Source organism: Melanostigma gelatinosum (genome assembly GCF_949748355.1).
Source record: "Melanostigma gelatinosum genome assembly, chromosome: 22".
NCBI lineage: Eukaryota > Metazoa > Chordata > Actinopteri > Perciformes > Zoarcidae > Melanostigma > Melanostigma gelatinosum.
In genome coordinates, this window is record NC_136655.1 from 14,200,578 (window position 1) to 14,226,173 (window position 25,596).

General features: G+C 46.6%; 1 protein-coding gene and 1 long non-coding RNA gene across 2 annotated transcripts; one reads left to right on the forward strand and one right to left on the reverse strand.

Annotated features, from left to right (window-relative positions):
* Positions 1–15,850: 15,850 nt before the first annotated feature.
* On the forward strand, positions 15,851–17,743 carry LOC306796124 (uncharacterized protein; the record flags this gene model as incomplete). Its single annotated transcript, XM_079294899.1, has 3 exons — positions 15,851–16,155; positions 16,537–16,612; positions 17,442–17,743. Exons 1-3 carry the CDS (start codon positions 16,111–16,113, stop codon positions 17,741–17,743), a joined length of 423 nt encoding a protein of 140 aa, XP_079151025.1. The 5' UTR covers positions 15,851–16,110.
* A 177-nt stretch (positions 17,744–17,920) lies between these two features.
* On the reverse strand, positions 17,921–19,824 carry LOC306795922. The gene is made up of 3 exons (XR_013773018.1): positions 19,539–19,824; positions 18,854–18,982; positions 17,921–18,303 (listed from the first exon to the last, which is right to left on the reverse strand). It is a non-coding gene; the product is annotated as an uncharacterized lncRNA (long non-coding RNA).
* Positions 19,825–25,596: the final 5,772 nt, after the last annotated feature.

Consider the following 25,596-nt stretch of genomic DNA (forward strand, 5'->3'; position numbering starts at 1 on the left):
GTGAAATCAATTATGGGTTCAAGTCCCATCTTGGGTGATAAAAAGAGATTGGCACAGCTGAAAAGCAGAGTAGCGGAGCGGAATATCATTCATTGTATGTCAATCCACATGTTGGGAACAACAGTCCGTGATGCAAACAGGGACTCTCTGACGCCACAACCAGAGCCCCAGTGGCCTAATGGATGAGCCAGGGATTGTGGGTTCAAGTCCCATCTGGGGTGGTTTAAAGCCGAGTGGCGCAGCGGAAGCGTGCTGGGCCCATAACCCAGAGGTCGATGGATCGAAACCATCCTCTGCTAACTGTGTTTTAACTTCTCTTCAACTGCATTCAAACGGACAAAGTGTTCGATTCAAGCAGAACTCTAGACACTCTGAAGGGATTAAAGAAGTGATCAAAGGTAATGATGTGAAATCAATTATGGGTTCAAGTCCCATCTTGGGTGATAAAAAGAGATTGGCACAGCTGATGGGTAAATATAACATTGGTGCTTCCATATCTTCAATGCTTTGCTTTTACGTGTTTGCTCAATGCTGTTTGTTGCCCTCTGTGGATTGTCTTTGTTGTCGGGCCTTGAAAGCCAGGCATCGTGGGTTCGAGTCCCACATTGGCTAATATACAGCAGAGTGGCGCAGCGGAAGCGTGCTGGGCCCATAACCCAGAGGTCGATGGATCGAAACCATCCTCTGCTAACTGTGTTATAACTTCTCTTCTCTTCCACTGCATTCAAACGGACAAAGTGTTCGATTCAAGCAGAACTCTAGACACTCTGAAGGGATTAAAGAAGTGATCAAAGGTAATGATGTGAAATAAATTATGGGTTCAAGTCCCATCTTGGGTGATAAAAAGAGATTGGCACAGCTGAAAAGCAGAGTAGCGGAGCGGAATATCATTCATTGTATGTCAATCCACATGTTGGGAACAACAGTCCGTGATGCAAACAGGGACTCTCTGACGCCACAACCAGAGCCCCAGTGGCCAAATGGATAAGGCACTGGCCTCCTAAGCCAGGTATTGTGGGTTCAAGTCCCATCTGGGGTGGTTTAAAGCAGAGTGGCGCAGCGGTAGCGTGCTGGGCCCATATCCCAGAGGTCGATGGATCGAAACCTTCCTCTGCTAACTGTGTTTTAACTTCTCTTCCACTGCATTCAAACTGACAAAGTGTTCGATTAAAGCAAAACTCTCCTCACTCTGAAGGGATCAAAGAAGTGATGAAAGGTAATGATGTGGATGTGGGTTACGGTTAGGGTTATGATCGAAGGAGGTAGATGGATCGAAACCATCCTCTGCTAACTGTGTTCTAAACGTCTCTTCCACTGCATTCAAACTGACTGGATGAAACCAACAACTGCTCGCTTGACAATAGTTTCAACAAATCATTAATTGTATATCAGCCTACGCTGCAGATGTCGGGAACAACTGTCAGTGCTGCATACAAATACTTCTGAGCTCCATAACAGCAACTTCTGATCACTTTAGCATTGTGCGATACATCAATGCATTTGCTTGTGAGCACGAGAGCATAGTTTTTGCTTTGCGACATCAATGCATTGTTTTCATGTTACCCATACTCTCAGTGCATACAAAGACTTCTGAGTCCCTTATGTGGTGATGAAAAGCAGAGTAGCGGAGCGGAATAACCCAGAGGTCGATGGATCGAAACCATCCTCTGCTAACTGTTTTTTAACATCTCTTTTCTTCCACTGCATTCAAACGGACAAAGTGTTCGATTCAAGCAGAACTCTAGACACTCTGAAGGGATTAAAGAAGTGATCAAAGGTAATGATGTGAAATCAATTATGGGTTCAAGTCCCATCTTGGGTGATAAAAAGAGATTGGCACAGCTGATGGGTAAATATAACATTGGTGCTTCCATATCTTCAATGCTTTGCGTGTTTGCTCAATGCTGTTTATTGCCCTCTGTGGATTGTCTTTGTTGTCTGGCCTTGAAAGGCAGGCATCGTGGGTTCGAGTCCCACATTGGCTAATAGACAGCAGAGTGGCGCAGCGGAAGTGTGCTGGGCCCATAACCCAGAGGTCGATGGATCGAAACCTTCCTCTGCTAACTGTGTTTTAACTTCTCTTCCACTGCATTCAAACTGACAAAGTGTTCGATTAAAGCAAAACTCTCCTCACTCTGAAGGGATCAAAGAAGTGATGAAAGGTAATGATGTGGATGTGGGTTACGGTTAGGGTTATGATCGAAGGAGGTCGATGGATCGAAACCATCCTCTGCTAACTGTGTGCTAAACGTCTCTTCCACTGCATTCAAACTGACTGGATGAAACCAACAACTGCTCGCTTGGCAATAGTTTCAACAAATCATTAATTGTATATCAGCCTATGCTGCAGATGTCGGGAACAACTGTCAGTGCTGCATACAAATACTTCTGAGCTCCATAACAGCAACTTCTGAGCACTTTAGCATTGTGCGATACATCAATGCATTTGCTTGTGAGCACGAGAGCATAGCTTTTGCTTTGCGACATCAATGCATTGTTTTCATGTTACCCATACTCTCAGTGCATACAAAGACTTCTGAGTCCCTTATGTGGTGATGAAAAGCAGAGTAGCGGAGCGGAATATCATTCATTGTATGTCAATCCACATGTTGGGAACAACAGTCCGTGATGCAAACAGGGACTCTCTGACGCCACAACCAGAGACCCAGTGGCCTAATGGATAAGGCACTGGCCTCCAAGCTGTTCACTAGACAGGCACTTTGACCAACTAAGCCACAGCGCCTCTCTTAAGGTCTTTTTAACAAATTTCATTTGGTCGTTAATTTTCTCAAATATGAGCGCAAAAAGTTGAAGTCAAGACCACCCAGGACTACCCACCTCTCTGAAGGTCTTTTTCACAAATTTTAAACGGTCATTCATTTCCTCAAATATGACAGCAAAAAGGTGAAGTCAAGACTATTTAGGAGAGGCGCTGCTGGGATTTGAACCCAGGATCTCCTGTTTACTAGACAGGCACTTTGACCAACTAAGCCACAGCACCTCCGTGAAGGTCTTTTTGAAAAATTCTAAACCATCTTTAATTTTCACAAATATGAAACCAAAAAGTTGAAGTCTACACTGTATTGTAACAGGCAGTGGGTCACCAAAAAGATTCATTCTCAGTTAGTGCTCATATAATTTTTCCCTTTGAGGCACTGCTGGAATTTGAACCCAGGATCTCCTGTTTACGAGACAGGCACTTTAACCAACTAAGCCACAGCACCTCTGTGATTGAGTTTTCCTTAGATTTTGAACTTTCGGTCATATTCACAGATATGAAACAATAAAGATGAAGGTTACATTGCTTTGTCACAGGCACTGCTGGCATTTGAACCCAGGATCTCCTGTTTGCTATGGCCACACCTCGCTGATCAGTGCTGATTGAGGGACACCTGTGTGAGCAGTTGGATTGCTGAGCTCCAGAGCCAGCACGCTTTTTCTTCCTCCTCCTTTTTCTCTCTGCTTTAGTTTTCTTATGCGCTAAGAGATAGCCTTCTTCCTCAGTTTGGGTTCGTGCTTAGTACCCCCGTCAGTGTTACACTGATTGGGGGGAAGTTGTTTTTTTTCTCTCGCTTTTGAGAGCTATCCCCCGTGGTTTTCTACTGAGAGGGGCGCTTTCTTTTTTTTTCCCCAACATGACGGCCTTACAGGTGAACCAGACCCGGACCGAATTAACGACGACGAGCAGGGATAACCCCAACAACCAGGCGGTGGAGGAAAGCAGAGACAGCCCACAAGCTGTCGAGAACAGGCAGGAGCAAGAGTTAAAAAACCTTACTGTGAATGTGGAGATGGAGGGAGGTGTTACGATGAGCACAATGGAGCTTATCAGCCATGTGCAGAGGCTGTGTGGAGCAATCCTCGCATGCCGGGTGATCAATCCAAAGCGATTCGAAATGACTATGAGCCATCCTAAAGGCAAGGACCGCCTGATGGAGGGTTTCAAAGTGGGCGAAACTAGGGTGCATGCGAAGGAGATTGCGAACGATGAGATGGTGGTCTCTTTTCTCAGCCTACCATATTACATCAGGGACCGATGCATCTTGGCAAAGCTGCAAAGCTGGGGAGTCATGGCCGTCTCTCCGGTGAAAAGGAGGATGTGGCCAGGGTCCAAGGTAACAGATGGCACCCGCTTCATGAGGGTGAGATTTAATGATAAAGTCCAGTCCCTCCCGTACTCTACTAAGTTTGCGACGGTGCTGGGCTTTGAGTATTTCCGTGTCATACATGACAAGCAGACAAAAATATGCCGAATCTGCATGCAGCCTGGCCATATCCAACGCGAGTGTCCGCAATTTTCATGCCACACTTGTGGAGTGCAAGGGCACTATGCCCGTGAATGCACAAACAAAGGCAGCAAGAGATGCACGGGATGCAGGCAGGCGCAAGAAAGCTGCGTGTGTCATGGGCTGGTGGAGGTGGTTGGGGAGGAGGAGGTGGTGGAGGAGGTAGTGGAGGAAGAAGAGGAGATGGAGGGGACTGAGGACAGTGTAAACGCCAACGACTCCTCAAGTCTCGAGACCGAGGATGAGGAGGAGATGAGCAGCGAGGAGCAGGAGGAAGAGGGTGAGGCGGTGCCAGGGTCAGCAGCAGCAGCGGTGCCAGCGACAGCAGCAGTGGTGCCAGTGACAACAGCAACAGCAGCAGCGGTGCCAGCGACAGCAGCAGTGGTGCCAGTGACAACAGCAACAGCAGCAGCGGTGTTAGCGACAGCAGCAGTGGTGCCAGTGACAACAGCAACAGTAGCAGTGGTGTTGGCGACAGCAGCAGTGGTGCCAGTGACAACAGCAACAGCAGCAGCGGTGAGGCCAGCGACGACAGCGGCAGCAGCGGCGGCGGGGCCAGAGACGGCAGCGCGAGCGGTGGCGGCGGCAGCGGCAGCAGTAGCGGCAGACCCAGAGGCTTTAGCGGCAGACGTGGAGGGGGTGCCAGTGACTCCACCCATCCAACTTGGCCCAAGTGGGGACGAACTGAGAGGCAACGCGAGGCTGAAAGAACAGGGCCCGGGTAAGCCGGGCAAGGTGCGGGTCTCGAGACTGTCCCTGGGGAAGCAGAAGGATGCGTCGGCGGAGGGCCTGGGTGCAGAGCTGCTGACAGGAGCTGAAGAGCAGATGGCGTTGGGGTCCTCTCTGGAGTGCAGTGGCCTCCTGAGCAGTGGGGTTTGTGGCCCTCCACAGTGGCTGACGGATCCGTCAGACCCTGAAATGGACACCGCAGAAATGCAAATGGGACGAGAGGCTGGAAGGCTGACAAGGGTCGCAGCTGAGGTGGCGATTGGGTCCTCCCAGGACGGCTGCAGCATGATCAGTGGGGGGGGGGATTGGCTCCCCCGCGTTGCTGTCGGGTCACCTTCCCGACTCGGACGAGGACCTTAGGTCCATGCAGGAGGGGAGGAAGAGGTCCAGTGGCAACGGAAGAGGATCAGGTAAGAGGTTGAAAGGGCTGAACAAGAAGAGCTGATGAGGGTGCATACGTTGTTTAGACTTACCTTAATAGCGGCTCTCATGGCCCTGGAAAACCTGACTCTGATCTCTTTTAACACGTGTGGCTGCAAAAGCCCTGCAAGAATGCAGGTAATTCTAGAGAAGGTGAAAACGTTCGACATTGTTTGCCTGCAGGAGACTGGGTGGGACATTGCAGCTCTGGCAAGAGTGAAAAAACTGTGGAGAGGGGAGGTCCACTCCCAGGTGGGAGCTGGGAGTGCCCGAGGAGTAGCGGTACTGCTCAGTACAAAACTGAATGGCTTGAATAAATGCATTCTCAATGCGCTGGATGGGAGATGTATGGGGCTTGAAATCCTATACAAGACTGAACTGATCAGGGTGTTTAACATCCACGCGCCAAACGTCGAGGAGGAGAGGAGGGCTTTGTTTAAAAGTCTGACCAAATGGGTGAACAGCAAAACCATATTGCTTGGGGACTTTAATGTCGCTCTCAGTAGCAGCGATAGGTCCCACGGAAAAATCAAGAGTGATACGAGTAGAAACGCTTTAAGAGAACTGATGACGACGAAAAACCTGGTCGATGTTTGGCGCGTTTTTAATCCTGGGGTAAGGGCCTATACACGAAGGCAGGTGGTAATGGGGACATTGAAACAGTCTCGCATTGACCTGGTCCTGGCCGCCTCGGGCTTATATAAAGAAGTGGGAGAGATAAGCCATGCTTTTAGTGCATGGAGTGACCATGCGCTGGTCCGAGTGGAACTAAGTACTGGCAAGGGTAAAAAGGGCAGAGGTACCTGGTGCCTAAATAACGGCCTCCTAGAGGACAAAATATATAGGGAAAAAATGATACAAATCATTAAACAGTGTGGGCAGGATATCCAGGTGGTGGAGGACAAACTGTACTACTGGGAGGTGATAAAAACTAAAATAAAAAAGAATACTATAAGATATAGTAAAGAAAAAAAATGGGAGGAGGTGCGGGAGGAAAACATAATAAATGAGTTACTGAACAAAGAGATTGCAAAAATGGAGAGAAACAAATTTCACAGCAGCGAAAGCTACGAGTTTTACAAAAACAAACTAAACGAGTGTGAGGTAAAACGGTGCAAAGGTGCCGCCATCAGGAGTCGCTCCCAGCAGTTACTGGAAGGTGAGAGGAGTACTGCATTCTTCCTGGGGCTGGAGAGAGTAGCTCAGGAGAAACAATACATCGAACAACTAAAGGGGAAGAATGGAGCGATAGTGAGTGGGAGCAGAGAACTGTTAACCGTGGCACATGACTTCTATAGTGCCTTGTACACAAAGCAAAACCTTAAGGAAGAACAGATAGAAGTCATGGCCAGCCAAATCAAAAAGCAAATTAGCAGTGCGGACAGAGAAATGTGTGAGCGCCCCTTTACTGAGCTGGAGATTGAGCTGGCAATAAAAAGTCTTAAGAACGGCAAGAGTCCAGGCTTGGATGGGCTCACAGCGGAGTTTTATACGTGTTTCACTGAGCTGCTCTCTCCGATCCTGAGACAGGTCTTTCAGGACATGACCGGGAAGGATGCGGTGTCCGAGCACTTTTCGGAGGGAGTGATTACCCTGATTTTTAAGAAAGGAGAGAAGGAGGACTTAGGCAACTACAGGCCCATCAGCCTGCTTAATGTCGACTACAAAGTCCTCGCCAAAATACTGGCAGGCAGACTGAAGGGGGTGATTGAGGCAATAGTGTCCAAAACGCAAGCCTATAGCATACCAGGCAGAGACATAAGCGATAATATAATAGCTGTAAAAAGCTTGGTAGACAAAATGAGTAAAGAGGGTGGGATCTTGTTGGGGATTGATTTGGAAAAGGCGTTTGACCGGGTGGAGCATAGGTTTTTGTGGGAGGTATTACGTAGATATGGGTTTGGGGTAAATTACATAAACTGGATTAGATTAATATATAAGAAAGCAAAGAGTAAAATTAAAGTTAACGGGTTTTTAACTGAACAGGTGTGCTTGGAGCGATCCATCAGACAAGGGTGTCCTCTGTCGGCAATGCTCTACAGCTTGGTGGCAGAGCCGTTAGCGCTCAGTATAGAAAATGACGCTGAGATAGAGGGGATTAAAACTGTGGGTGGGAAAGAAGTGAAAATAATGCAATACGCAGATGACATAAACGTGTTTTTGAAAAACAGTTCGCACCTGGAGAAAACAATGGAAAATATAAGAAAGTACGAGTGTGCGTCGGGGGCAAAAGTAAACATGTCGAAGTCGGAAATAATGGTGTTCATGGAAAATTATATCGACACAGGGAAATGGGGTTTTAACGAAATAACTGAAGAACGTAAAATACTGGGTGTTTGGATAGGGAAAGATAGAGTAAAAGCGCGGGACAGAAATTGGTCGGGTGTAATAAAAAAAGTAAGGTACATATGTAACTTATGGCTTACCAAAAAATTGTATCAAATGCTCTGGTTCTGTCCAAAATTAATCACATTTTGGGGTCCTGCGAGCTGCCGGATTGGGCTTTGAATGCTTTAAATAGCATCATATCCCAGTTTTTGTGGAAAGGGAAGGGTAATATGATCGCTCGTAGGACATTAACCGCTAAGAAGTGGGAGGGGGGTTTAGATCTGATTGACATCGGTGCCAAAAGGGACGCACTTAGGGTAAAACTCATAGGGCGTTTTTTGGATGAGAAGAGGCAGCACCCGTGGAAGGATGCCTTGACCGGACTCCTGGCAGACTACGGTGAGAGAGGGCTTTACAATTTGTACGCCCTCTCTCCCAGAAATGTTTCAGGAGACTGGCCCGGGCTCTTTCGCGAGGCGCTGGAGGCTTGGGACAAGTTTCTGCCCCACCTCAGACCTGACGTGCAGCATGAAGGACATTTGATGCGGTTACCTTTTCTAAACTCACCCTTCTTCCTTCACAACGGCAGGCCCATGGTGTCTAAGGCCCTCCGCGAGGCAGGCCTGACAACACTTGGGGATGTCTGTGGAGGAGGGGGGAGTGGGGGGGGTTGCATTGTATTTGAAAGAATAAAAACTGTAATGGGACTGAGGAGGGCGGGGGGACCGTTCCAGGTCCGTGTAATAGGGGGGCTGGGGTGCAGCCTGTCAGAGTGCATCCGCAGGGACTGGAGCGCACTCAAAACCGGGAGGAATGTGAGGCAGGGCGATGCTGTAAGCTTCCTCCTGTGCCTAGGGGATAAAACAACAAATCTGGTCAGCATAAAAACAAAAACAATATACGATATTCTGTTGGGGATGCTCAAAAAAAAACCCGTGGCAGAAACGAGGTGGTCGGCTGTGTTCCCAAACAATGATGTAAGCACAATCTGGGGGAACCTTAGTATTCCCGCCATCCCTCATTCTGTCTTCAATAACGACTTTAAGTTAAGGCACAGGAGGATGTATACTAGCATCGTCCTACATCAGATTCACAAGCTCCTGTTCGTGCGGACCTGCGCAGTCTGTGGCCTGGCCGACGAGGATTTTGAGCATCTGGTCCTCCTTTGTCCGGCCCTGACGAAACTGAAAATTCTGGTTTTAAACTTGCTGTCTGCTCTGTGTCTCATAGAGAAGGAAAAGCTGAAGGACTGGAAGTGGGTATGGCTTTTCGGCCTGCCCAAGAAGGACGGGGGAGGAAGGGCGGTGCAGGCGAACACACTCCTCTCTTTTGCCAGGCATGCAGTAGTCTTAAGGCGCAACTTTGCCCTCTTCGAGGGCAAAGAGGTAAACATAGAAGAATTATTTAAAAACACTCTGAAGGCACATTTGAGGCTACTGCATGCCTGCAGAGAGGAGTGGTGTGAGCTTTTATTTGTAAATAAAACAAAACTGTGTAAATATGGAGAGGGAGGGGGGTTGGAGTTTAATTTTTGAGGGTGTACTATAGCTGGGGTTTGAGTTAGAGTTGCTTTATTTTTTTGTGGAGGGAGGGTAAGTAGGGGGAGTAAATGAACATGGATTATGAGGGTGATTATGTACTTCTGAGAGTCTATTTTGATTTTGTTTTGTCCGTTTTATCAGTAGTTGTAGTGTATGTTACTTTGGTTTATGGGGAGGATTAAGTTCGTTGATTTGTTTTGTGGGTTGGGTAAATGTTGAGTGTATCTTTTAAGTTGTGTGTGTTGAGGGTTTATCTTATTTTCTGTTGTCAGTTCATGAACCTTTTTTTTCGAAAAGGGGAACAAGTGTCATTTTGAGTGTTGTAAAAAACGAAATAATGTGTTTTTTTGATAATAAAATAAAAATAAAAAAAACCAACTAAGCCACAGCGCCTCGCTCAAGGTCTTTTTAACAAATTTAATTTGGTCGTTAATTTTCTCAAATATGAATGCAAAAAGTTGAAGTCAAGACCACCCAGGAATACCCACCTCTCTGAAGGTCTTTTTCACAAATTTTAAACGTCATTCATTTCCTCAAATATGACAGCAAAAAGGTGAAGTCAAGACTATCTAGGAGAGGCGCTGCTGGGATTTGAACCCAGGATCTCCTGTTTACTAGACAGGCACTTTGACCAACTAAGCCACAGCACCTCCGTGAAGGTCTTTTTGAAAAATTCTAAACCATCTTTAATTTTCACAAATATGAAACCAAAAAGTTGAAGTCTACACTGTATTGTAACAGGCAGTGGGTCACCAAAAAGATTCATTCTCATTTAGTGCTCATATAATTTTTCTCTTTGAGGCACTGCTGGAATTTGAACCCAGGATCTCCTGTTTGCTATGGCCACGCCTCGCTGATCAGTGCTGATTGAGGGACACCTGTGTGAGCAGTTGGATTGCTGAGCTCCAGAGCCAGCACGCTTTTTCTTCCTCCTCCTTTTTCTCTCTGCTTTAGTTTTCTTATGCGCTAAGAGATAGCCTTCTTCCTCAGTTTGGGTTCGTGCTTAGTACCCCCGTCAGTGTTACACTGATTGGGGGGAAGTTGTTTTTTTTCTCTCGCTTTTGAGAGCTATCCCCCGTGGTTTTCTACTGAGAGGGGCGCTTTCTTTTTTTTTCCCAACATGACGGCCTTACAGGTGAACCAGACCCGGACCGAATTAACGACGACGAGCAGGGATAACCCCAACAACCAGGCGGTGGAGGAAAGCAGAGACAGCCCACAAGCTGTCGAGAACAGGCAGGAGCAAGAGTTAAAAAACCTTACTGTGAATGTGGAGATGGAGGGAGGTGTTACGATGAGCACAATGGAGCTTATCAGCCATGTGCAGAGGCTGTGTGGAGCAATCCTCGCATGCCGGGTGATCAATCCAAAGCGATTCGAAATGACTATGAGCCATCCTAAAGGCAAGGACCGCCTGATGGAGGGTTTCAAAGTTGGCGAAACTAGGGTGCATGCGAAGGAGATTGCGAACGATGAGATGGTGGTCTCTTTTCTCAGCCTACCATATTACATCAGGGACCGATGCATCTTGGCAAAGCTGCAAAGCTGGGGAGTCATGGCCGTCTCTCCGGTGAAAAGGAGGATGTGGCCAGGGTCCAAGGTAACAGATGGCACCCGCTTCATGAGGGTGAGATTTAATGACAAAGTCCAGTCCCTCCCGTACTCTACTAAGTTTGCGACGGTGCTGGGCTTCGAGTATTTCCGTGTCATACATGACAAGCAGACAAAAATATGCCGAATCTGCATGCAGCCTGGCCATATCCAACGCGAGTGTCCGCAATTTTCATGCCACACTTGTGGAGTGCAAGGGCACTATGCCCGTGAATGCACAAACAAAGGCAGCAAGAGCTGCACGGGATGCAGGCAGGCGCAAGAAAGCTGCGTGTGTCATGGGCTGGTGGAGGTGGTTGGGGAGGAGGAGGTGGTGGAGGAGGTAGTGGAGGAAGAAGAGGAGATGGAGGGGACTGAGGACAGTGTAAACGCCAACGACTCCTCAAGTCTCGAGACCGAGGATGAGGAGGAGATGAGCAGCGAGGAGCAGGAGGAAGAGGGTGAGGCGGTGCCAGGGTCAGCAGCAGCAGCAGTGCCAGCGACAGCAGCAGTGGTGCCAGTGACAACGGCAACAGCAGCAGCGGTGTTAGCGACAGCAGCAGTGGTGCCAGTGACAACAGCAACAGCAGCAGCGGTGCCAGCGACAGCAGCAGCGGTGCCAGTGACAACAGCAACAGCAGCAGCGGTGTTAGCGACAGCAGCAGTGGTGCCAGTGACAACAGCAACAGTAGCAGTGGTGCTGGCGACAGCAGCAGTGGTGCCAGTGACAACAGCAACAGCAGCAGCGGTGAGGCCAGCGACGACAGCGGCAGCAGCGGCGGCGGCGGGGCCAGAGACGGCAGCGCGAGCGGTGGCGGCGGCAGCGGCAGCAGTAGCGGCAGACCCAGAGGCTTTAGCGGCAGACGTGGAGGGGGTGCCAGTGACTCCACCCATCCAACTTGGCCCAAGTGGGGACGAACTGAGAGTCAACGCGAGGCTGAAAGAACTGGGCCCGGGTAAGCCGGGCAAGGTGCGGGTCTCGAGACTGTCCCTGGGGAAGCAGAAGGATGCGTCGGCGGAGGGCCTGGGTGCAGAGCGGCTGACAGGAGCTGAAGAGCAGACGGCGTTGGGGTCCTCTCTGGAGTGCAGTGGCCTCCGGAGCAGTGGGGTTTGTGGCCCTCCACAGTGGCTGACGGATCCGTCAGACCCTGAAATGGACACCGCAGAAATGCAAATGTCTCGAGAGGCTGGAAGGCTGACAAGGGTCGCAGCTGAGGTGGCGATTGGGTCCTCCCAGGACGGCTGCAGCATGATCAGTGGGGGGGGGATTGGCTCCCCCGCGTTGCTGTCGGGTCACCTTCCCGACTCGGACGAGGACCTTAGGTCCATGCAGGAGGGGAGGAAGAGGTCCAGTGGCAACGGAAGAGGATCAGGTAAGAGGTTGAAAGGGCTGAACAAGAAGAGCTGATGAGGGTGCATACGTTGTTTAGACTTACCTTAATAGCGGCGCTCATGGCCCTGGAAAACCTGACTCTGATCTCTTTTAACACGTGTGGCTGCAAAAGCCCTGCAAGAATGCAGGTAATTCTAGAGAAGGTGAAAACGTTCGACATTGTTTGCCTGCAGGAGACTGGGTGGGACATTGCAGCTCTGGCAAGAGTGAAAAAACTGTGGAGAGGGGAGGTCCACTCCCAGGTGGGAGCTGGGAGTGCCCGAGGAGTAGCGGTACTGCTCAGTACAAAACTGAATGGCTTGAATAAATGCATTCTCAATGCGCTGGATGGGAGATGTATAGGGCTTGAAATCCTATACAAGACTGAACTGATCAGGGTGTTTAACATCCACGCGCCAAACGTTGAGGAGGAGAGGAGGGCTTTGTTTAAAAGTCTGACCAAATGGGTGAACAGCAAAACCATATTGCTTGGGGACTTTAATGTCGCTCTCAGTAGCAGCGATAGGTCCCACGAAAAAATCAAGAGTGATACGAGTAGAAACGCTTTAAGAGAACTGATGACGACGAAAAACCTGGTCGATGTTTGGCGCGTTTTTAATCCTGGGGTAAGGGCCTATACACGAAGGCAGGTGGTAATGGGGACATTGAAACAGTCTCGCATTGACCTGGTCCTGGCCGCCTCGGGCTTATATAAAGAAGTGGGAGAGATAAGCCATGTTTTTAGTGCATGGAGTGACCATGCGCTGGTCCGAGTGGAACTAAGTACTGGCAAGGGTAAAAAGGGCAGAGGTACCTGGTGCCTAAATAACGGCCTCCTAGAGGACAAAATATATAGGGAAAAAATGATACAAATCATTAAACAGTGTGGGCAGGATATCCAGGTGGTGGAGGACAAACTGTACTACTGGGAGGTGATAAAAACTAAAATAAAAAAGAATACTATAAGATATAGTAAAGAAAAAAAAGGGGAGGAGGTGCGGGAGGAAAACATAATGAATGAATTACTGAGCAAAGAGATTGCAAAAATGGAGAGAAACAAATTTTACAGCAGCGAAAGCTACGAGTTTTACAAAAACAAACTAAACGAGTGTGAGGTAAAACGGTGCAAAGGTGCCGCCATCAGGAGTCGCTCCCAGCAGTTACTGGAAGGTGAGAGGAGTACTGCATTCTTCCTGGGGCTGGAGAGAGTAGCTCAGGAGAAACAATACATCGAACAACTAAAGGGGAAGAATGGAGCGATAGTGAGTGGGAGCAGAGAACTGTTAACCGTGGCACATGACTTCTATAGTGCCTTGTACACAAAGCAAAACCTTAAGGAAGAACAGATAGAAGTCATGGCCAGCCAAATCAAAAAGCAAATTAGCAGTGCGGACAGAGAAATGTGTGAGCGCCCCTTTACTGAGCTGGAGATTGAGCTGGCAATAAAAAGTCTTAAGAACGGCAAGAGTCCAGGCTTGGATGGGCTCACAGCGGAGTTTTATACGTGTTTCACTGAGCTGCTCTCTCCGATCCTGAGACAGGTCTTTCAGGACATGACCGGGAAGGATGCGGTGTCCGAGCACTTTTCGGAGGGAGTGATTACCCTGAGTTTTAAGAAAGGAGAGAAGGAGGACTTGGGCAACTACAGGCCCATCAGCCTGCTTAATGTCGACTACAAAGTCCTCGCCAAAATACTGGCAGGCAGACTGAAGGGGGTGATTGAGGCAATAGTGTCCAAAACGCAAGCCTATAGCATACCAGGCAGAGACATAAGCGATAATATAATAGCTGTAAAAAGCTTGGTAGACAAAATGAGTAAAGAGGGTGGGATCTTGTTGGGGATTGATTTGGAAAAGGCGTTTGACCGGGTGGAGCATAGGTTTTTGTGGGAGGTATTACGTAGATATGGGTTTGGGGTAAATTACATAAACTGGATTAGATTAATATATAAGAAAGCAAAGAGTAAAATTAAAATTAACGGGTTTTTAACTGAACAGGTGTGCTTGGAGCGATCCATCAGACAAGGGTGTCCTCTGTCGGCAATGCTCTACAGCTTGGTGGCAGAGCCGTTAGCGCTCAGTATAGAAAATGACGCTGAGATAGAGGGGATTAAAACTGTGGGTGGGAAAGAAGTGAAAATAATGCAATACGCAGATGACATAAACGTGTTTTTGAAAAACAGTTCGCACCTGGAGAAAACAATGGAAAATATAAGAAAGTACGAGTGTGCGTCGGGGGCAAAAGTAAACATGTCGAAGTCGGAAATAATGGTGTTCATGGAAAATTATATCGACACAGGGAAATGGGGTTTTAACGAAATAACTGAAGAACGTAAAATACTGGGTGTTTGGATAGGGAAAGATAGAGTAAAAGCTCGGGACAGAAATTGGTCGGGTGTAATAAAAAAAGTAAGGTACATATGTAACTTATGGCAAGCCCGCGGGCTTACCATAAGAGGAAAGGTAATTGTATCAAATGCTCTGGTTCTGTCCAAAATTAATCACATTTTGGGGTCCTGCGAGCTGCCGGATTGGGCTTTGAATGCTTTAAATAGCATCATATCCCAGTTTTTGTGGAAAGGGAAGGGTAATATGATCGCTCGTAGGACATTAACCGCTAAGAAGTGGGAGGGGGGTTTAGATCTGATTGACATCGGTGCCAAAAGGGACGCACTTAGGGTAAAACTCATAGGGCGTTTTTTGGATGAGAAGAGGCAGCACCCGTGGAAGGATGCCTTGACCGGACTCCTGGCAGACTACGGTGAGAGAGGGCTTTACAATTTGTACGCCCTCTCTCCCAGAAATGTTTCAGGAGACTGGCCCGGGCTCTTTCGCGAGGCGCTGGAGGCTTGGGACAAGTTTCTGCCCCACCTCAGACCTGACGTGCAGCATGAAGGACATTTGATGCGGTTACCTTTTCTAAACTCACCCTTCTTCCTTCACAACGGCAGGCCCATGGTGTCTAAGGCCCTCCGCGAGGCAGGCCTGACAACACTTGGGGATGTCTGTGGAGGAGGGGGGAGTGGGGGGGGTGGTATTGTATTTGAAAGAATAAAAACTGTAATGGGACTGAGGAGGGCGGGGGGACCGTTCCAGGTCCGTGTAATAGGGGGGCTGGGGTGCAGCCTGTCAGATATGGAGCTAAATCCAGGTCAAAAGTTTCGTTCACTTGAAAAAAAAATGTGAACCTGAAAGTCCCAAAATACAGCAATGTATTCAAAATAAAAATAAGCGAATGAAAAGTTTTTTTGGGTTGAATATAATTTTGATTCACTTCTGGAATTTTTTCGAATACATTTTTTTTTTTCAGTTTTCACGTTCATATATATTTTGATATTTGAGTTCTTATATTTTTCAGTTTCAGATTTTATATTTTCAGATTCAAATCTTTTTTTTTTGGGTTTCAAATCTTTTTTTCACGTTCAGGTTTTTTTTTTTCACGTTCAGGTTTTTTTTTTCAGTTCAGGTTTTTTTTTTCAGTTCAGACTTTTGACCCAGATCTAACGTGGGGGGCGTGGTATCAACTGAGAGGGGCGTGTCATCATGAGTGACAGCATAACAACGAGGGCTGAGGAGTTCCTCAACCACGTTGCCTTCAGGTAACGTGGGCACCGCGAGAATTATGATTCAACACTTTCTATTCACCATATTCACGTGATTGAAAGTTTAAAAAATGACGCTAGTGCCAAAATTCTGTTTAGCAAGCTGTTTTAGCCTCTACTTGGGACGAATCACAGTAAAAGAGCAATAAACTATGCCATATTGGGCCGTTCAACTACCACACTTTAATATATGACGTTTCGCACTTCCACACACCACTGTGAACGCAGCGTAGTATCCTTGTGATGGCGTCCGCTCCACCTGGACCGCATGCTGGCGCCAGCGCGCAGGTAAGAAATCGAATACATTTTTTTACAGATACTAGAAATTATCCTAAATATTATAATGATAATTGTAAGATAGCGTCATACATAGAGGGAGAAGATTTATTTAAGTGGGGATTTCGCCAAAGCTAGAAATTAAGCAACTAGCTGAATGCTGTTAGCTTGTGTTTGTGAATTGTTCCCTCCTTACACTGACCAGCTCAAGTCCTTCAATGTGTGTTGTCTTTCGTAACAGAATGTCGACTATAATTCGACAGTGGCTGCAGCTGCACAGAGCCTTATAAATGTGCTCGCACAGAACCTCTCTCAGGGACAGCAAGAGCAAGGTGTTTGGCTTTTCTTCAAGCATGTAGACATCACTTAGTCCCTATGTTATTGTTCTTTTAGTTCTTCAGACTACTACAAGATGAGTATCCTAAGATGCAGGGGCTGACAGGAGGATGGCTACTCTACAAGGCTGCAGGTAGAGAAAACTTGTTATATAAATTCCATTGTAATACATTGCCATTCAAATAAGTAACCCAAACAAACACAACTGATCTAAACAATGTTGCATTTACAGGTGGGCAGGGTAAAAGGAGACTGATAATGATTCCTCCTGATTCTCATGGCTACACTGGGACCCTAATTTGCAGTGTTACAGGGTCAGGGAGAAACACCCTGTTTATTGTGCCTCTGCAACATGAGTTTGATGTAAATCCATTACCATGCCATTGAATTCAAAAGTATGCCAAAAGCACAATGCCAAACGTGCAAAGTGAGTTTCCCTTTGCAGATTTTGGCCCTCCATGTTCAAGAGTTAGTTTAGTTAATTTTAGTAATGTGTATTGATAATCTAAATCTGCAAAGTAACCAGTAACTAAAGCTCTTTTAAAGTACTTTCAAGTACTTTTAAATAGTACTTAAGTGAAGTTAGTAAATTAAATTAGTTACACTCCACAACTGCATAGACATTATACATACAAATGAGAATTGTTTTTCCTAAACCTCTAGTTCTTAATGAGAACTTTTACAAAGGCCAATCTATATCTCCATTCTATGTAAAAAGACTTAATGTTAACACAGAATGCCATTTATAACCATTGTGGTTGGCCGAAACAGTCGAATATCTCCAAACCTCAGGAAATCACACATTTGATTACATTTGTTTTGGATCAGCTGTTCTTCTGTGACCGAGAGTACCTCTGTTTATTTCACTTCTTTAAATCTAAAGACCTGCATTGCAGTAAAAAAGGAAAACTACATTTTAAACTGTCGCATAACTTTATTTTTTTCTTCTCTTTGCTTCATAGCTGAAGATCATGAAGAGGACGAAGACGGCCCACGGTCCATCACACCTGCAAGGTTTCTGCAGTGGATCACGGGCCAAGGTCACATCCCACTTCTCCCATCCGAGAAGAAGGATTTTGCTGTGATGCTCAGATTTAACCACGACTGCAGTGCAGACTTTGGGCATCACAGCATCTGTTACCCTGTCGTCTCAGCATGTACAAAGACAATTCCACTACCCGTACGACATATGAGGTCATATGTCGAATTGAAAAAGGTAATGATGGAGGCTTTTCATCTCGGGCAGGAATTTCACAATGTGTAGACAATTGTCTCTCTCTACCCTCCATTTATTTATTTTTTGCCTCCGTTCATGTTTAGCAAAAACTGCTGTTTTAATACTCTCATGTTCTGAGAAAAGAAAAGTATTTAATTGTAATATTTAAAATACTTGTTTTGAAAAATGAGTTCCATACACACACAAATTGTGTTGACTGTTTATAAAAGAGAACAAAATGTTAAGGTTTGGAATTAAAAAAAGATTTTATACGATTTATTCTTCTTTTTACATGTGGCTTCACTGTTGCCAGTCACAACAAATACAAATTTAAAACACATTCATTGTATACTTGTTGGTGTTAAAGGGGTAAAACCCTTGAAACACAACGTTTGCATTTATGATACATGAGTTAGTACACAGTTCAATACAGCTAAATAAATGTCTCGGCCGTAGGACTCAGATGGTCTAGCAACATCAATAGCGGCCCTAAGGCGTGCCATATCCTCCTCACATAGGGGACATGCAATGGGTGGAAGAATCACTCCAGAACTGGTCGCATTTTGCTCACTGGCACTGTTGAAATCAAGATCTGCATCCTCGATTTCCTTCATCAAGAAAAAAAAGCAGATTTCTTAATTAAACATTTGTCACATAGAAATCAGAGGACATAAAGTAAAACTATAAAGGTAAGCAGATTTTAAATAGATCAACATGTGAACATAACTGATACTATGCTGATGCAAGTATCAACATAGTATCATTTAATTAGTTTTAATGTGAACAAAGAGATACAAGCCCTGATCAGCATTTGAACACATTTTTGTTCTGTTATCTCTCTCATTAATTTGACGTTGGTGATTGAAAAAAACTTTGACACATCTGTTATTAAGCAATATTCAATTTTCTTACCCCAAATTATAATTGGTAGTGTAATCTAAAGTAAACTAAATTCAGTTGTACCAAGATGTTTTTTTCATGGTATAAGTTTTGAGGGCTTCCTTTACAGTGTTGAAAAGCTGTTTTATGCACAATGCTTGTGTCTAAAATAAATTCAAGGAAATGGTGTGAGCTTTGCTATTCTATGAAGTAGAAACACTGGTCAAAACTATCAATGTATAATACTATGTTTGCTTAAAAATAACTTAGATTTGCTACCTCTGCCAGGTCTGGAGCATTAACAGGATTCTGGAGGAGTCCGATTGTCCACAGTTGTTGTGGGGACAGATTTTGCTCTGTCCTTAAAGGATGATTATCCCAACCCATCCTGAAGACATCAAGATCCCTCTGCAGACGTGGAAGAAATACATGCAAACAAACAGCATGCAAGTTATTACTTAAAACGTATGCAAAGTGAGCCAACTTGGAAGGCGTCTATCATAGCCTAAATTACGTATCAGAATACAACAACAAAGAGGACTGCAAAGGTTATGCTGTGTAAACTAACGTTAAAGGTCCGTCCACACCAATAACTATATAACGATAGAGATAACCACAGTGATAACGATGTGAGGAGCCACACTGATGAACGACGAAGTTCTGTAAACAGTGACGCCAAGCAACATTTATAAGGCTCTGTGCAGCTGCAGCCACTGTCGAATTATAGTCGACATTCTGTTACGAAAGACAACACACATTGAAGGACTTGAGCTGGTCAGTGTAAGGAGGGAACAATTCACAAACACAAGCTAACAGCATTCAGCTAGTTGCTTAATTTCTAGCTTTGGCGAAATCCCCACTTAAATAAATCTTCTCCCTCTATGTATGACGCTATCTTACAATTATCATTATAATATTTAGGATAATTTCTAGTATCTGTAAAAAAATGTATTCGATTTCTTACCTGCGCGCTGGCGCCAGCATGCGGTCCAGGTGGAGCGGACGCCATCACAAGGATACTACGCTGCGTTCACAGTGGTGTGTGGAAGTGCGAAACGTCATATATTAAAGTGTGGTAGTTGAACGGCCCAATATGGCATAGTTTATTGCTCTTTTACTGTGATTCGTCCCAAGTAGAGGCTAAAACAGCTTGCTAAACAGAATTTTGGCACTAGCGTCATTTTTTAAACTTTCAATCACGTGAATATGGTGAATAGAAAGTGTTGAATCATAATTCTCGCGGTGCCCACGTTACCTGAAGGCAACGTGGTTGAGGAACTCCTCAGCCCTCGTTGTTATGCTGTCACTCATGATGACACGCCCCTCTCAGTTGATACCACGCCCCCCACGTTAGATCTGGGTCAAAAGTCTGAACTGAAAAAAAAAACCTGAACTGAAAAAAAAAACCTGAACGTGAAAAAAAAAACCTGAACGTGAAAAAAAGATTTGAAACCCAAAAAAAAAAGATTTGAATCTGAAAATATAAAATCTGAAACTGAAAAATATAAGAACTCAAATATCAAAATATATATGAACGTGAAAACTGAAAAAAAAAAATGTATTCGAAAAAATTCCAGAAGTGAATCAAAATTATATTCAACCCAAAAAAACTTTTCATTCACTTATTTTTATTTTGAATACATTGCTGTATTTTGGGACTTTCAGGTTCACATTTTTTTTTCAAGTGAACGAAACTTTTGACCTGGATTTAGCTCCATAGTCAGAGTGCATCCGCAGGGACTGGAGCGCACTCAAAACCGGGAGGAATGTGAGGCAGGGCGATGCTGTAAGCTTCCTCCTGTGCCTAGGGGATAAAACAACAAATCTGGTCAGCATAAAAACAAAAACAATATACGATATTCTGTTGGGGATGCTCAAAAAAAAGCCCGTGGCAGAAACGAGGTGGTCGGCTGTGTTCCCAAACAATGATGTAAGCACAATCTGGGGGAACCTTAGTATTCCCGCCATCCCTCATTCTGTCTTCAATAACGACTTTAAGTTAAGGCACAGGAGGATGTATACTAGCATCGTCCTACATCAGATTCACAAGCTCCTGTTCGTGCGGACCTGCGCAGTCTGTGGGCTGGCCGACGAGGATTTTGAGCATCTGGTCCTCCTTTGTCCGGCCCTGACGAAACTGAAAATTCTGGTTTTAAACTTGCTGTCTGCTCTGTGTCTCATAGAGAAGGAAAAGCTGAAGGACTGGAAGTGGGTATGGCTTTTCGGCCTGCCCAAGAAGGACGGGGGAGGAAGGGCGGTGCAGGCGAACACACTCCTCGCTTTTGCCAGGCATGCAGTAGTCTTAAGGCGCAACTTCGCCCTCTTCGAGGGCAAAGAGGTAAACATAGAAGAATTATTTAAAAACACTCTGAAGGCACATTTGAGGCTACTGCATGCCTGCAGAGAGGAGTGGTGTGAGCTTTTATTTGTAAATAAAACAAAACTGTGTAAATATGGAGAGGGAGGGGGGTTGGAGTTTAATTTTTGAGGGTGTACTATAGCTGGGGTTGAGTTAGAGTTGCTTTATTTTTTTTGGAGGGAGGGTAAGTAGGGGGAGTAAATGAACATGGATTATGAGGGTGATTATGTACTGCTGGGAGTCTATTTTGATTTTGTTTTGTCCGTTTTATCAGTAGTTGTAGTGTATGTTACTTTGGTTTATGGGGAGGATTAAGTTCGTTGATTTGTTTTGTGGGTTGGGTAAATGTTGAGTGTATCTTTTAAGTTGTGTGTGTTGAGGGGTTATCTTATTTTCTGTTGTCAGTTCATGAACTTTTTTTTCGAAAAGGGGGAAAAGTGTCATTTTGAGTGTTGTAAAAAACGAAATAATGTGTTTTTTTGATAATAAAATAAAAAAATAAAAAAATTGAGTTTTCCTTCGATTTTGAACTTTCGGTCATATTCACAGATATGAAACAATAACGATGAAGGTTACACTGCTTTGTCACAGGCACTGCTGGCATTTGAACCCAGGATCTCCTGTTTGCTATGGCCACACCTCGCTGATCAGTGCTGATTGAGGGACACCTGTGTGAGCAGTTGGATTGCTGAGCTCCAGAGCCAGCACGCTTTTTCTTCCTCCTCCTTTTTCTCTCTGCTTTAGTTTTCTTATGCGCTAAGAGATAGCCTTCTTCCTCAGTTTGGGTTCGTGCTTAGTACCCCCGTCAGTGTTACACTGATTGGGGGGAAGTTGTTTTTTTTCTCTCGCTTTTGAGAGCTATCCCCCGTGGTTTTCTACTGAGAGGGGCGCTTTCTTTTTTTTTCCCCAACATGACGGCCTTACAGGTGAACCAGACCCGGACCGAATTAACGACGACGAGCAGGGATAACCCCAACAACCAGGCGGTGGAGGAAAGCAGAGACAGCCCACAAGCTGTCGAGAACAGGCAGGAGCAAGAGTTAAAAAACCTTACTGTGAATGTGGAGATGGAGGGAGGTGTTACGATGAGCACAATGGAGCTTATCAGCCATGTGCAGAGGCTGTGTGGAGCAATCCTCGCATGCCGGGTGATCAATCCAAAGCGATTCGAAATGACTATGAGCCATCCTAAAGGCAAGGACCGCCTGATGGAGGGTTTCAAAGTGGGCGAAACTAGGGTGCATGCGAAGGAGATTGCGAACGATGAGATGGTGGTCTCTTTTCTCAGCCTACCATATTACATCAGGGACCGATGCATCTTGGCAAAGCTGCAAAGCTGGGGAGTCATGGCCGTCTCTCCGGTGAAAAGGAGGATGTGGCCAGGGTCCAAGGTAACAGATGGCACCCGCTTCATGAGGGTGAGATTTAATGATAAAGTCCAGTCCCTCCCGTACTCTACTAAGTTTGCGACGGTGCTGGGCTTTGAGTATTTCCGTGTCATACATGACAAGCAGACAAAAATATGCCGAATCTGCATGCAGCCTGGCCATATCCAACGCGAGTGTCCGCAATTTTCATGCCACACTTGTGGAGTGCAAGGGCACTATGCCCGTGAATGCACAAACAAAGGCAGCAAGAGATGCACGGGATGCAGGCAGGCGCAAGAAAGCTGCGTGTGTCATGGGCTGGTGGAGGTGGTTGGGGAGGAGGAGGTGGTGGAGGAGGTAGTGGAGGAAGAAGAGGAGATGGAGGGGACTGAGGACAGTGTAAACGCCAACGACTCCTCAAGTCTCGAGACCGAGGATGAGGAGGAGATGAGCAGCGAGGAGCAGGAGGAAGAGGGTGAGGCGGTGCCAGGGTCAGCAGCAGCAGCGGTGCCAGCGACAGCAGCAGTGGTGCCAGTGACAACAGCAACAGCAGCAGCGGTGCCAGCGACAGCAGCAGTGGTGCCAGTGACAACAGCAACAGCAGCAGCGGTGTTAGCGACAGCAGCAGTGGTGCCAGTGACAACAGCAACAGTAGCAGTGGTGTTGGCGACAGCAGCAGTGGTGCCAGTGACAACAGCAACAGCAGCAGCGGTGAGGCCAGCGACGACAGCGGCAGCAGCGGCGGCGGGGCCAGAGACGGCAGCGCGAGCGGTGGCGGCGGCAGCGGCAGCAGTAGCGGCAGACCCAGAGGCTTTAGCGGCAGACGTGGAGGGGGTGCCAGTGACTCCACCCATCCAACTTGGCCCAAGTGGGGACGAACTGAGAGGCAACGCGAGGCTGAAAGAACAGGGCCCGGGTAAGCCGGGCAAGGTGCGGGTCTCGAGACTGTCCCTGGGGAAGCAGAAGGATGCGTCGGCGGAGGGCCTGGGTGCAGAGCTGCTGACAGGAGCTGAAGAGCAGATGGCGTTGGGGTCCTCTCTGGAGTGCAGTGGCCTCCTGAGCAGTGGGGTTTGTGGCCCTCCACAGTGGCTGACGGATCCGTCAGACCCTGAAATGGACACCGCAGAAATGCAAATGGGACGAGAGGCTGGAAGGCTGACAAGGGTCGCAGCTGAGGTGGCGATTGGGTCCTCCCAGGACGGCTGCAGCATGATCAGTGGGGGGGGGATTGGCTCCCCCGCGTTGCTGTCGGGTCACCTTCCCGACTCGGACGAGGACCTTAGGTCCATGCAGGAGGGGAGGAAGAGGTCCAGTGGCAACGGAAGAGGATCAGGTAAGAGGTTGAAAGGGCTGAACAAGAAGAGCTGATGAGGGTGCATACGTTGTTTAGACTTACCTTAATAGCGGCTCTCATGGCCCTGGAAAACCTGACTCTGATCTCTTTTAACACGTGTGGCTGCAAAAGCCCTGCAAGAATGCAGGTAATTCTAGAGAAGGTGAAAACGTTCGACATTGTTTGCCTGCAGGAGACTGGGTGGGACATTGCAGCTCTGGCAAGAGTGAAAAAACTGTGGAGAGGGGAGGTCCACTCCCAGGTGGGAGCTGGGAGTGCCCGAGGAGTAGCGGTACTGCTCAGTACAAAACTGAATGGCTTGAATAAATGCATTCTCAATGCGCTGGATGGGAGATGTATGGGGCTTGAAATCCTATACAAGACTGAACTGATCAGGGTGTTTAACATCCACGCGCCAAACGTCGAGGAGGAGAGGAGGGCTTTGTTTAAAAGTCTGACCAAATGGGTGAACAGCAAAACCATATTGCTTGGGGACTTTAATGTCGCTCTCAGTAGCAGCGATAGGTCCCACGGAAAAATCAAGAGTGATACGAGTAGAAACGCTTTAAGAGAACTGATGACGACGAAAAACCTGGTCGATGTTTGGCGCGTTTTTAATCCTGGGGTAAGGGCCTATACACGAAGGCAGGTGGTAATGGGGACATTGAAACAGTCTCGCATTGACCTGGTCCTGGCCGCCTCGGGCTTATATAAAGAAGTGGGAGAGATAAGCCATGCTTTTAGTGCATGGAGTGACCATGCGCTGGTCCGAGTGGAACTAAGTACTGGCAAGGGTAAAAAGGGCAGAGGTACCTGGTGCCTAAATAACGGCCTCCTAGAGGACAAAATATATAGGGAAAAAATGATACAAATCATTAAACAGTGTGGGCAGGATATCCAGGTGGTGGAGGACAAACTGTACTACTGGGAGGTGATAAAAACTAAAATAAAAAAGAATACTATAAGATATAGTAAAGAAAAAAAATGGGAGGAGGTGCGGGAGGAAAACATAATAAATGAGTTACTGAACAAAGAGATTGCAAAAATGGAGAGAAACAAATTTCACAGCAGCGAAAGCTACGAGTTTTACAAAAACAAACTAAACGAGTGTGAGGTAAAACGGTGCAAAGGTGCCGCCATCAGGAGTCGCTCCCAGCAGTTACTGGAAGGTGAGAGGAGTACTGCATTCTTCCTGGGGCTGGAGAGAGTAGCTCAGGAGAAACAATACATCGAACAACTAAAGGGGAAGAATGGAGCGATAGTGAGTGGGAGCAGAGAACTGTTAACCGTGGCACATGACTTCTATAGTGCCTTGTACACAAAGCAAAACCTTAAGGAAGAACAGATAGAAGTCATGGCCAGCCAAATCAAAAAGCAAATTAGCAGTGCGGACAGAGAAATGTGTGAGCGCCCCTTTACTGAGCTGGAGATTGAGCTGGCAATAAAAAGTCTTAAGAACGGCAAGAGTCCAGGCTTGGATGGGCTCACAGCGGAGTTTTATACGTGTTTCACTGAGCTGCTCTCTCCGATCCTGAGACAGGTCTTTCAGGACATGACCGGGAAGGATGCGGTGTCCGAGCACTTTTCGGAGGGAGTGATTACCCTGATTTTTAAGAAAGGAGAGAAGGAGGACTTAGGCAACTACAGGCCCATCAGCCTGCTTAATGTCGACTACAAAGTCCTCGCCAAAATACTGGCAGGCAGACTGAAGGGGGTGATTGAGGCAATAGTGTCCAAAACGCAAGCCTATAGCATACCAGGCAGAGACATAAGCGATAATATAATAGCTGTAAAAAGCTTGGTAGACAAAATGAGTAAAGAGGGTGGGATCTTGTTGGGGATTGATTTGGAAAAGGCGTTTGACCGGGTGGAGCATAGGTTTTTGTGGGAGGTATTACGTAGATATGGGTTTGGGGTAAATTACATAAACTGGATTAGATTAATATATAAGAAAGCAAAGAGT